General features: G+C 41.7%; 1 protein-coding gene across 1 annotated transcript; it reads left to right on the plus strand.

Annotated features, from left to right (window-relative positions):
* The first annotated feature begins 9,043 nt into the window (after positions 1 to 9,043).
* On the plus strand, positions 9,044 to 9,846 carry LOC114707002 (keratin-associated protein 2-1-like). The gene has a single exon (XM_028889584.2). The coding sequence runs from the start codon at positions 9,096 to 9,098 to the stop codon at positions 9,486 to 9,488; it is 393 nt and encodes a 130-aa protein (XP_028745417.1). The 5' UTR covers positions 9,044 to 9,095; the 3' UTR covers positions 9,489 to 9,846.
* The last annotated feature ends 3,883 nt before the right edge of the window (positions 9,847 to 13,729 follow it).

The following is a 13,729-nucleotide window of genomic DNA, read 5'->3' on the forward strand; positions in this document are numbered from 1 at the left end:
TCTAAGCACCACGGAAGAGGTCACTGAGGTAGCCGATTCTCAACTTCATTAGATTATCTGCCATTAACAGTAACTCTACCCTCTTTCTTCTTCCACCCAAAGACATGACAGGTGTCTGTGGGGTTCTCTCTGCTAAGTAGGGCTGGCACCTAAAATACAGGACACCTTGTTAAATTTTAAGTTCAAATAATCAAGAAAGACTTTTTTGTTTGGTTGGTTTTTGTTGTTATTGGTGGGTTGTTTTTTTTTTTAAGTGTGTGTTGGTGGGGGGCAGGGTGTTCTTTTCTTTTCTTTTGTTTTCCAAGACAGGATTTCTCTGTGTAACAGCCCTGGCTGTCCTAGAACTCGCTCTGTAGACCAGACTGGCCTCAAACTCAGAGATCTGCCTGCCTCTACCTTCTGATTAAAGGTGTGTGCCACCTCACAGACAACAAATACTTTTTTTCCTTCTATTTTATTTTACAATACCATTCAGTTCTACATATCAGCCACGGATTCCCTTGTTCTCCCCCTTCTACCCCCCTCCTCTTCCCCCCAGCCCACCCCCCATTCCCACCTCCTCCAGGGCAAAGCCTTCCCCAAGGACAGAGATGGACCTGGTAGACTCAGTCCAGGCAGGTCCAGTCCCCTCCTCCCAGACTGAGCCAAGCATCCCTGCATAAGTCCCAGGTTTCAAACAGCCAACTCATGCAATGAGCACAGGACCTGGTACCACTGCCTAGATGCCTCCCAAACAGATCAAGCCAATCAACTGTCTCACCTATTCAGAGGGCCTGATCCAGTTGGGGGCCCCTCAGCCTTTGGTTCATAGTTCATGTGTTTCCATTCATCTGGTTATTTGTCCCTGTGCTTTATCCAACCTTGGTTTCAACAATTCTCGCTCATATAAACCCTCCTCTTTCTCACTAATTAGACTCCCAGTGCTCCACCTGGAGCCTAGCCATGAATCTCTGCATCCAGATTCCTCAGTCCTTGGATGGGGTTTCTGGCACAACTATTAAGGTGTTTGGCCATCCCATCACCAGAGTAGGTCAGTTCCGGCTGTCTCTCAACCATTGCCAGCAGTCTATTGTGGGGTTATCTTTGTGGATTTCTGTGGGCCTCTTTAGCACTTTGTTTCTTCCTTTTCTCATGTGGCCTTCATTTACCATTGTCTCCTATTCCTTGTTCTCCCTCTCTGTTCTTGATCCAGCTGGGATCTCCCACTCCCACAGGCTCTCTTTCCCTCGACCCTTGCCCTTCATTACTCCCACTCATGTCCAGGTTGTTCATGTAGATCTCAGCCATTTCTCCGTCATTGGGCAATCCTTGTGTCTTTCTTGGGGTCCTGTTTTCCAGGTGGCCTCCCTGGTGATGTGAGTAGCAGTCCAGTCATCCTTGTTCCACCTCTAGTATCCTCCTATGAGTGAGTACATACCATATTTGTCTTTCTGAGTCTGGATTACCTCACTCAGGATGATTTTTTCTAGATCAATCCATTTGCCTGCAAACCTCATGATGTCATTGTTTTTCTCTGCTAAGTAGTATTCCATTGTGTATATGTGCCACAATTTATTTATCCATTCTTCAGTTGAAGGGCATCTAGGTTGTTTCCAGGTTTTGGCTATTACAAACAATGCTGATATGAACATAGCTGAGCAAGTGCTCTTGTGGTATGATTGAGCATTTCTTGGATATATGCCCGAGTGGTATAGCTGGATCTTGGGGGAGATTGATTCCCAATTTTCTAAGAAAGCGCCATATTGATTTCCAAAGTGGTTCTACAAGCTTACATTCCCACCAGCAATGGAGGAGAGTTCCCCTAGTTCCACATCCTCTCCAGCATAAAGTGTCTGCAGTGTTTTTGATCTTAGCCATTCTGACAGGCACAAGGTGGTATCTCAGAGCTGTTTTGATTTGCATTTCCCTGATGATTAGTGATGTTGAGCAATTCCTTAAATGTCTTTCAGCCATTTGAGTTTCCTCTGTTGAGAATTCTCTGTTTAGTTCTATAGCCCATTTTTTGATTGGACTGTTGGTCGTTTTGATGTCTAATTTCTTGAGTTCCTTATATATTCTGGATATCAGTCCTCTGTCACATGTGGGGTTGGTGAAGACCTTTTCCCATTCTGTAGGCTGTCGCTTTGCCTTGTTGACCATATCCTTTGCTCTACAAAAGCTTCTCAGTTTCAAGAGGTCCCATTGATTGATTGTTTCTCTCAGTGTCTGTGCTACTGGTGTTATATTTAGGAAGTGATCTCCTATGCCAATGCATTTAAGACTACTTCCTACTTTCTCTTCTAGCAAGTTCACAGTAGCTGGATTTATGTTGAGGTCCTTGATCCACTTGGACTTAAGTTTTGTGCAGGGTGACAGATATGGGTCTATTTGCAGCCTTCTACACGTTGATATCCAGTTATGCCAGCACCATTTGTTGAAGATGCTTTCTTTTTTCCATTGTACAGTTTTGGCTTCTTTGTCAAAAATTATATGTTCATAGGTGTGCGGGTTAATATCAGGGTCTTCAGTTCTATTCCATTGGTCCACATGTCGGTTTTTATGCCAATACCAAGCTGTTTTTAATTACTGTAGCTCTATAGTAGAGCTTGAAGTCAGAGATCGTGATGCCTCCAGAGGTTGTTTTATTGTACAGGATTCTTTTGGCTATCCTGGGTTTTTTGTTTTTCCATATGAAGTTCAGTATTATTCTTTCCAGGTCTGTGAAGAATTGTGTTGGTATTTTGATGGGAATTGCATTGAATCTGTAGATTGCTTTTGGTAAAATTGCCATTTTTACTATGTTGGTCCTGCCTATCTATGAGCATGGGAGATCTTTCCATTTTCTGACATCTTCTTCAATTTCTTTTTTCAGGGACTTAAAGTTCTTGTCATATAGGTCCTTCACTTGCTTGGTTAGTGTTACCCCAAGGTATTTTATGTCATTTGTGGCAATTGTAAAGGGTGATGCATCTCTGATTTCCTTCTCAGCTTCTTTGTCCATTGTATATAGGAGGACTACTGATTTTTTTGAGTTGATCTTGTATCCTGCTATGTTGCTGAAGGTGTTTATAAGCTTTATCAGTTCCTTGGTGGAATCTTTGGGGTCACTGAAGTATACTATCATGTCATCTGCAAATAGGGAAAACTTGACTTCTTCCTTTCCAATTTGTATCCTCTTAATCTCCTTATGTTGTCTTATTGCTCCAGCTAGCACTTCAAGTACTATATTGAATAAGTATGGGGAGAGCAGACAGCATTGCCTCATTCCTGATTTTAGTGGAATTGCTTTGAATTTCTCTCCATTTAATTTGATGTTGGCTGTTGGCTTGCTGTAAATTGCCTTTATTATGTTTAGGTATGTTCCCTGTATTCCTGATCACTCCAAGACTTTTATCATGAAGGAGTGTTGGATTTTGTCAAATGCCTTTTCTGCATCTATTGAGATGATCATGTGGTTTTTTTCTTTGAGTTTGTTTATATGGTGTATTACATTGATGGACTTTCGTATGCTGAACCACTTTTGCATCCCTGGGATGAAGCCTACTTGATTATGGTGGATAACTGTTTTGATGTGTTTTTGGAGTCTGTTTGCCAGTATTTTATTGAGTATTTTTGCATCAATGTTCATGAGGAAGATCGGTCTGTAGTTCTCTTTCTTTGTTGTATCCTTGTTTGGTTTAGGAATCAGGGTAATTGTAGCCTTATAGAAGGAGTTTGGTAATATTCCTTCTGTTTCTATTGTGTGGAACAATTTAGAGAGTATTGGATTAGCTCTCCTTTGAAGATCTGGTAGAATTCTGTGCTGAAACCATCTGGTCCTGGGCTGTTTTTAGTTGGGAGACTTTTAATGACTATTTCTATTTCCTTAGTGGTTATTGGACTATTTAAATAGTTTATCTGGTCTTGATTTAACTTAGGTATGTGGTACTTATCCAGAAAATTGTCCATTTCTTTTAGGTTTTCCAGTTTTGTGGAGTAGAGGTTTTTGAAATATGACCTGATAATTCTCTGGATTTCCTCAATGTCTGTTGTTATGTCCCCCCTTTCATTTCTGATTTTGTTGATTTGGATTCTCTCTCTCTGTCTTTTGGTTAGTTTGGATAAGGGCTTGTCTATCTTGTTGATTTTCTCAAAGAACCAACTCTTTGTTTCATTGATTTTTTTGTATTGTTCTCTTGGTTTCTATTTTATTGATTTCAGCTCTCACTTTGATGATTTCCTGGCATCTATTCTTCCTGGGAGACTTTGCTTCTTCTTGTTCTAGAGCTTTCAGGTGTGCTGATAAGTCACTAGTGTGAGATTTTTCCAGCTTCTTTATGTGGGCATTTAGTGCTATGAATTTCCCTCTAAGCACTGCTTTCATAGTGTCCCATAAGTTTGGGTATAAGGTGTCTTCATTTTTGTTGATCTCTAGGAAGTCTTTAATTTCTTTCTTTATTTCTTCCTTAACCCATTGGTGATTCAGTTGAGCATTATTCAGTTTCCATGAGATTGTAGGTTTTCTGTAGTTTTTTTTTTGATGTTGTTGTTGTTGAAATCTAACTTTAAACCATGGTGGTCTGATAGAACACGGGAGGTTATTCCAATTGTTTTGTATCTGTTGAGATTTGCTTTGTGGCCAAGTATGTGGTCAATTTTAGAGAAAGTTCCATGGGGTACTGAGAAGAAGGTATATTCTTTTTTGTTAGGATGGAATGTTCTGTAGATATCTATTAGGTCCAATTGGGTCATGACATCAGTTAAGTCCTTTATTTCTCTGTTAAGTTTTGATTTGGGAGATCTGTCCAGTGGTGAAAGTGGGGTGTTGAGATCTCCCACTATTAATGTGTGGGGTTTTGTATGTGGTTTAAGCTTTAGTAATGTTTCTTTTACATATGTAGGTGCCCTTGTGTTTTGGGCATAAATGTTCAGAATTGAAACTTCATGTTGGTGGATCTTTCCTGTGATGAGGATGTAATGCCCTTCTTGATCTCTTTTGATTGATTTTAGTTTGAAGTCTATTTTGTTGGATATCAGGATGGCTATACCCGCTTGTTTCTTAAGACTGTTTGATTGGAAAGTCTTTTTCCAGCCTTTTATTCTTAGGTAGTGTCTGTCTTTGAATTTGAGATGTGTTTCTTGTATGCAGCAGAAAGATGGGTCCTGCTTTTGTATCCATTCTGTAAGCCTATGTCTTTTTATAGGTGAATTAAGTCCATTGATATTAAGGGATATTAATGACCAGTGATTGTTCATCCCTGGTATTTTTGGTGGTAGTGTGGGTGTACTTCTCTTCTTTGGGGTTTACTGCTGTGGCTTTATCTATTGCCTGTGTTTTCCAGGGTGTATCTGACTTCCTTCGGTTGGAATTTTCCTTCTAGTGCTTTCTGTAGGGCTGGGTTTGTGGATAAGTATTGTTTAAATCTGGCTTTGTCTTGGAATGTCTTGTTCATTCCGTCTATGATGATTGAAAGTTTTGCTGGGTATATTAGTCTGGGCTGACATCCATGGTCTCTTAGTGTCTACATTACATCTGTCCAGGTCCTTCTGGCTTTCAAAGTCTCCATTGAGAAATTGGGTGTTATTCTGATGGGTTTGCCTTTATAGGTCACTTGGCCTTTTTCCTTTGCTGCTCTTAATATTCTTTCTTTATTCTGTACGTTTAGTTGTTTAATTATTATGTGTCGAGGGGACTTTTTTGGGGGTCTAGTCTGTTTGGTGTTCTATAGGCTTCTTGTATCTTCATAGGCATTTCCTTCTTTAAGTTGGGAAAGTTTTCTTCTATGATTTTGTTGAATATATTTTCTGTGCCTTTGAGTTGGTATTCTCCTTCTTCTATCCCTATTATTCATAGGTTTGGCCTTTTCATGCTGTCCCAAATTTCTTGGACATTTTGGTTCATGACTTTGTTGGCTTTAGTGTTTTCTTTGTCTGATGAATCTATTTCTTCTACTGTATCTTCAATGCCAGAGATCCTCTCTTCCATCTCTTGCATTCTGTTGGTTATACTTGCATCTGAAGTTCCTTGATCGTTTACTCAGATTTTCTATTTCCAGCATTCCCTCTGTTTGTGTCTTCTTCATTTTTTCTATTTCCCTTTTCAGGTCTTGGACTGTTTCCTTTATTTGTTTCATTGCTTTTTCATGATTTTCTTTCAGTACTTTATTGTTTTCTTCCAGGACTTTATTGTTTTCTTCTAATTTGTTTGCCCTTTCCTCTAGTTGTTTATAGCATTCTTCCCATTTTTTGTCTTTTCCTCTACACAAGCCTCTACCTTCTTCATGAAGTTATTCATAAGGCTGTTTTCTTCTGCTTCTTCCAATTTTTGATGTTCAGGTCTAGATGTTGGAGGCAGGCTAGGTTCTGGTGATGCTGTATTGCTCTTCATTTTGTTGTATGTACTTCTGCCTTGACGTCTGCCCATCTCCTTGTGGTTCGTTCTTGGTCTTATCAGCGCACTTAGTTCAGACAGAGCTGAAAGATTCAGGAAGTCTCTCTCTCTTGTCCAGATGGGAGCTCTCTTGTCCAAATGGGAACTCCGGGGCAGGATGGAAGCTCTTATCTAGACGGGAAGTCCGGGGCAGGACGGGCACTCTTGTCCAGAAGGGAAGTACGGGTCAGGATGGGCGCTCTTGTCCAGAAGGGAAGTCTGGGGCATATTGGGAGCTCTCTCTCTGGTCCAGAAGGGAAGTTCCGGGCAGGGTGGGAGCTGTTGTCCAGAAGGGAAGTCCGGGGCAGGATGGGAGCCCTCTCTGGTCCAGAAGGGAAGTCTGGGGCAGATTGCAGGGTCTGGTGGGGGTCTTGGAGAAGGGGATCCTTCCCGGTGGGGCTAGAAGGGAACCTTCCTGGTGGCCAGAACCTGAGGCCAAGTTGAGCAGGTCTTCCCAGGAGTGGCTGGTGCCCAGGGATGGGGTCCAGGCTGGGCCCAGATACTCACCTCTGGTCCAGAAGCAACAAATACTTTTAAAGTGTAAAGATGTGTCAGCTACACTCAAGCATAACAACTATAAAATTATTATCTAGAAAATAATGTATCTAGAACATATACAATTTCATTTTTGGAATATGGCAACCCGAGTTCCAAAAGATCTACACTAACCTGTGACCAGAAGCCATTCCCAGTTTTAAATCATCCAGACCAGGAAATAAACTCCGATTACTGTACTTGATGAGAGCTGATGGCTGCTTGCTATGCACCACAGTTGAATGTAACTAACTCAGTCATGGCAATAATAAACTAATTTAGTATGCCTGTCAGTATGCAAAGATGGGAAGATGGTTTTCCACAAGACAGCAAAAATTAAGTGGTGTCCAAGAATACAGACCAGGACTGGTTATATTTTGAGTTTTAATAAAATTTTTAATCATAAATTTGAATATTAATAGATAAAACTAAGCTAATATGGACAGTGTAAAGTCAACTTATTTATGTTAACCTGTAAGATGATTCCATTCATTTGAAAGCATCTTTTTTAAACATAAACTAACCACTGAGACATATCTGACTATGTATCCAGACTCTTAGTAAACAGCTGTGTGATCTTGAACAAATTAGTTATCTTCTCTAAGCTTCAGGTTGCTCCTCTTTAGTGTGGAGATAATAATAATAGCCACCTCCATTGATTAGCACGGCAGTCAATCAGTTATTAAAATACCTGTTACAATCCATGGAACAGATCAAGCATCCAATAAACAGCAAATTAAAGTTCTCATGTGGGAGGCAGGAAAACAGCAGCTGAAACATAACACCAGTAAATGAAGTACATTAGAGAAGGTAGCTATGGTAACTATGGCAAGCTGTTCCTAGAGTAGATGCTTTTAATAAAAACCTGTTGCAAAAGAAAATGGGATTCCCTACAATCCTATGATGTGAATAATCAATTCAAATGACTAAGAAAGACTAACAAAATGTCTACAGAAGCTGGTCAATATTAAAAAGGTTATTTGTAAGCAAACTGGGAACTAGTTTTCTTTTACCAGATCATAAAGTAGTACCAAGGAACCAAGAGGAAACCATTGCACAAAGAAAGACAGACATAATGAATTTGAGAACACTCACAGCTACATTTCCATGATATCTTTTATGTGAGATAGAGCTAATTTCCTCATGATGTCAACAAAGATCTCCACCGGAGAAGAGTGATTTCAGCATAAATGACATATAAAGAGAATTTAAGTCAGGTTTTTGTTTGTTTGGTTGGCTGGTTTTGGTTTTTCGAGAAAGGGTTTCTCTGTGTAGTTTTGGTGCCTGTCCTGGATCTCGCGCTGTAGACCAGGCTGGCCTTGAACTCACAGGGATCCGCCTGGCTCTGCCTCCCCAATGCTGGGACAGACCTATAGAAGTTCCACAATCCTTTCCTGGATTCTACAGATGCGATGACTAATCCTAAATAAATCCCAAAGATAAAAATCGCAAAGAATCTTGGAAGCAGATTTTAAGATCAAGGTGGAAGTTGAGTTCAGGACAAGCAGGGCATTCCAGGTCAGTAAGGAAACAACAGCCAACACTGACTGCAAAGCCCTGATCCTCAGCAAGAGAGAGTGACCAAACCAGTGTGACAGGCTGGAAATGCCCATGTGGTCCTTCATCACATGTAAAACCACACACCTGCCAGAGGTGCATGCTGGGAGTTCTCTGGGGAGCAGATGAGTATTGGTCTGTTTACAGTGGTGCTATTAATCTGCTGCTATCATGTGTGTGCTAATAAAGTAAGTCACAGCTTGGGTGGTAACCCAGGGAGTCTTTGAAGGCAAGATGATGGCATCAGAGCCAAGGAGAGAGTGATTAGATCATATCTGATTTAGAAAACAAATTCTTTCCTCTTTGATGACTTACAAATATTCCAAACTCATCATAATTGAGTCCAGAGTTTAGACTCAGTAAGAATAAACCACAAAAGAAAATAAAGAAATATTTGTGATGTATATGCATGCTATGTATGGAGGGGGAAAAGATACCATTAGTCAATGCTAACTCTTCCCTTAATTAGCCAGAGGATTTACAAGAATGATCATGTGCCTGGGGGTCATCAGCACTGGCCAGGTATATAAAGGGACCCGACCCAGAAGAGACATCACACCTGAGAACACCTATCCGCTCTCCACTTCTCAGCCCCACTCCAGCCCAGACACCCACCATGACCGGCTCCTGCTGTGGATCCTTCTCCTCCCAGAGCTGTGGAGGCTGCTGCCAGCCCTGCTGCTGCAGAGACCCCTGCTGCTGCCGCCCAGTGTCCTGCCAGACCACAGTGTGCCGCCCTGTGACCTGCGTGCCCCACTACACCAGGCCCATCTGCGAGCCCTGCCGCCGCCCCATCTGCTGTGACCCCTGCAGCCTGCAGCAGGGCTGCTGCCGCCCCATCACCTGCTGCCCCACCTCTTGCACAGCTGTGGTCTGCAGACCCTGCTGCTGGGCCTCCACCTGCTGCCAGCCCATCTCTGTGCAGGCTCCCTGCTGCAGGCCCCCCTGCTGCCAGCCTGCCCCCTGCCGCACCACCTGCAGAACCTCCCCCTGCAACACCTGCTGCTGAGCTCCTGGCATCCCCACTAAGGATGTGCCATCACCTACACACCTATTTGGGTTTCTAATCAAAATGAAAGAAAATATTTTTCCCCAAAGGTGACAACAATTTAACATCCTGCAACCTGGATACAATGTGAAATAAGGACACTGTCATTCCTGTCCTATGCTAAATTGGGAGACATCTGTCCCAGTAGGCATCATCATGGATGGTAAATCACCTTCAGAGGTCCCCAGAATGGACTCGACTAATCCATCTTAAGCCCTTATGTTTCAGGCAGTCCAAATCCTCAATAATGTTTTTACCATGTGTTGCTCACTATTTCAATAAAACGATTTTCTTGGCATAGCAAATGCCACACTCCTGATTCATTCATTAGTGTATGTGACTGGAGTGTACAGATGAACAGAAGTCTAGACTGCACTAGGAAACCAAAGTTCTGTCATTTCTCTCAAATATTCTTTCATCTCCTTTTAAGTACTTAGCTCTGATTCATTTCTGATCATCATCTCAGTCTCTCCTGTGGACGTGTCTTAAACCACATACCACAAAAAAACACACATGCACACGTACACATCCACTTGCATAACATCAGGCTATAATAGGTACCCAAGCGTGTTCCTGGAGCATCCTTAGCTACCTCACTCCGCACAAAGCACCACATTGAGGTTATCTAGTCTCTGCTTTTGAGGAAGAGATGGTCGTTTATTTGCATTGCCTGAATAGATAGAGCTCATTGTTTAGTACAAGGCTGGTGCTTGATTTCCATTTTTTAAATGAAATTAAGCTGCAAAGGAATTGTCTTTACAAGAATTAAAAATAAGGAGGTATTCACTTAAAGAAAAGACAAAGTCATCATAGATCACTTAACTGCTCTAACTTTTAGTTTCTGTTATAATTTGCTTCATGCTGCTGTGGTAAACGGTATGTCCAAAAGCAACTTGGAGAAGAAAGGACTTGTTTCATTTTACAGGGGACAGTCCATCCAGAGGAGCCAGGGCAGGTGCTCCAGGCATGAACTGGAGCACGGGAGCACTGCTTACTGGCGTGCTCCCTCTGGCTTCCACAGCTGCCTTTCTTACACAGCCCAGGCCCACCTACCTAGGGATGACACTGTAAAATGGGAGATTTAGCAATTCTCAGCATAGATCTCTGGAAGAGTTGAATGACTTCTACCAATCACACACTAAGTGCCCAGTGCCATTATTTACACCAGTTAGACTCTGTCTTAAAATAACAACAAACAAACAAACAAACAGAAACATGCTCACTGGTTCAAATCAAATCATTGAGGGTCAGAGAGAATTCAGGGGGAGATCTTACTCACATGTTTCAATTTTTTTTTTCTGAGATACTTCATATCCACCAGAGAAATGAATTTTCTAACTGGTGTCAGTATACTTTGGTATCAGATTAATATAGTCTCAGAATGAAAAGATATCTTTAAAACTTATTACAGTTTTTTATTTATTTAATTTGTTTATTTTACATCATGACCACAGTTTCCCCTCCCTCCTCTCCTCCAGTTCCATCCCCCCAGCTCCCCTCTGCATCTCCCCTGACATGCACTCCTCCTCTGTTTCTGTTGAGAAAGGGGTAGGCCTCCCATGGATATTGACAAAACAAGGTATATCAAGTTGTGGTAAGACTAAGCATCTCCCTTTATATTAGGGCTGGGCAAGGCAATTCAGTATGAGAAATAGGTTTCCAAGAGCGAGCCAAAGTGTTAGGGACAGCCCCTGCTCCCATTGCTAGGAGTCCCACAAGTAGACCAAGCTACACAACTGTCACATATATGTAGAGGGCCTAGGTCAATCCTATGCAGACTCCCTGGTTGTTGGTTCAGACCCTGTGAGTTCCTATGAGCCAGGTTAGTCAGTTTCTGAGGGTTTTCTTGTGGTGTCCTTGACACCTCTGGCTCCTCCTTCTCTTCAGCATGGTTTCCTGAGCTCAGCCGAATGTTTGGCTGTGGGTCTCTGCATCTGTTTCCACCAGGATGAAGGTTCTCATGACAATTGGGGTAGTCACCAATCTGATCACAGGAGATTGCCAGTTCAGGCTACAAATCCACTCTTGCTAGGAGTCTTAGTTTTAAAACCAATAGAAATGAGCTCCAGACTCCAGGTCTTCCGAGGAGAGTTTAATAACAAGAGACAAGAACAGTAGGTGATATGTGTATCTGAAAGTCTTTCTCTCATACTTACCCATTCAAGGGGATTTTAAATCTAAAAGCGTTAAGAGATTCCAAGATATTTGGTTTAATCTTCCTGACTTTAGGCAGGACTTAAAAGAGATTATATAGATATATGATGGATTGTTTACATATACTTCTATAATGTAATATATATATATATATATATATATATATATCAGAAATAAATTCAAAATTTCCACCAGTTCCCTGACCATTGTTTTTCTGTATTTCCAATTTGGCTATTTTCTCTTTTTGGTTAATTATTTGCATCTCTCTGTCTTCTGTGTTTGCACAGATATTATAATAGAGCATTCATGAAGAACTCCAGATACTGAAGACTCCATTTCACAGATGAGGAAACTGGGCCTATGGGAATGTTATCTGTACTTTTCCCTCCACCCTCCTCATCCATATTTCTGGCTCCTACGACTGGAGTGTACTTTAAGAGTCCTACCAAGAAATAATTCTCTATTAAAAAAGTATTTTTCCAGAATTTTATACATCTCCTGACACCTAGTTTCCCCCAAACTAGTTTCTAACAAAACATAATCATAAAGCTATCAAGATGAGGACATGGCCTACTGGACCAACAGTCACCATTGCTACATTCTTCTCTGATCCAACCACAAAAGTCTCACAACTAATTACCATTATGCTTAAAATGCATGTGTTCCCACTGGTGATTATGCTCTTGCAGAATGATTGGAACTGGAATAATATGACTTTAAAAGGTCATGTCATCAAGTTAGGGACACTCCCCTGTGGTGGTATTGTGTTCTCCAAAATATTGTGTATACTAATAAACTTATCTGGGGTCAGAGAACAGAAAAGCCACAATATTAAACATAAAGGATAGGCAGTGATAGCACACACCTTTAATCCTAGCATTTCAGAGGCAGAAAATCCATGTGTTCAAGGGTACAGCCAGGCATGGTGACTCATCATGCCTTTAATCCCAGAAAGCAAGCCTTTAATCCCAGGGAGTGGTGGTAGAAAGCAGAAAAGTATATAATGTGTGAGGACCAGAAACTAGAAGCATTTGGCTAGTTAAGCATTTGGCTGGTTAAGCTTTCAGGCTTCTAGCAGCAATTCAGCTGAGACCCATTCTGGATGAGGACTCCGAGGCTTCCAGTCTGAGAAAACAAGATCAGCTGAGAAGTTGGCCAGGTGAGGTTAGCTGTGGCTTGTTCTGTATCTCTGATCTTCCAGCTTCACCCCAATACCTGGCCCACAGGTTTGATTTTATTAATAAGACTCTCTAAGATTCCTGCTACACTCCCCTTTCAACTAGCCTGTCTTTGAACTTGTGTCAGCAAGAGCACCCACCAAGCAGAGCAGCAAACAGAATGGGGAGGTCATCTTAGGATTTGATGGGTGGTGTCATTCTGGTAACATTGCAGGAAATGAAATCTAGATAAACTGAACAGGACTGTTTACAAAAGAACCAACATCAGCATGGGCTGGCAAACAGACCCTTCTTCTGCAAATGACATGATGAATATAGAGGGCAATATTGTGACTTCATATCTCTTACCTGAAATTTGGGATCTTCTGTTAGTTACTTCTTGCTGTGACAATATTCCTGACTATGGCAAATTGAGGGAGGGAGGGTTTATTTTGGTGCATAATTCCAAGTTACAGTGCATCATTGTGGGGAAGTCAAGGTGGCAGGGAGTTGAAGCAATTGTTCATATTACATCGGTAGTCAAGAGCAGAGAGCGATGAGTTAGTGCATGCTGGGTGGTACTCAGCTAACTCTGTACTTTTTGTTCACTGAAGGGACCAGCCCGTGAAATGATACTGCCCACATTCAGGGTCAGTCTTCCCACCTCAGTCAACCCAATTAAGCAAACAGCTCATAGGCATAGCCACAGGCTGACCTAATCTGGACAACTCCTCATTGTGACTCCCTTCCCAGTTGACTCTACAGTGTGACTAGTTGACAATCAAGACTAATAGTCACACACACTCAGAGGCAAATTTGATCCCAAAGTCCTCAGCAATCCTTTCCCCATGCTATCATTCACCTGCCTCTCTACCCTTCGTTTATCTTCCA

This window comes from Peromyscus leucopus, chromosome 8b (genome assembly GCF_004664715.2).
Source record: "Peromyscus leucopus breed LL Stock chromosome 8b, UCI_PerLeu_2.1, whole genome shotgun sequence".
Lineage (NCBI taxonomy): Eukaryota > Metazoa > Chordata > Mammalia > Rodentia > Cricetidae > Peromyscus > Peromyscus leucopus.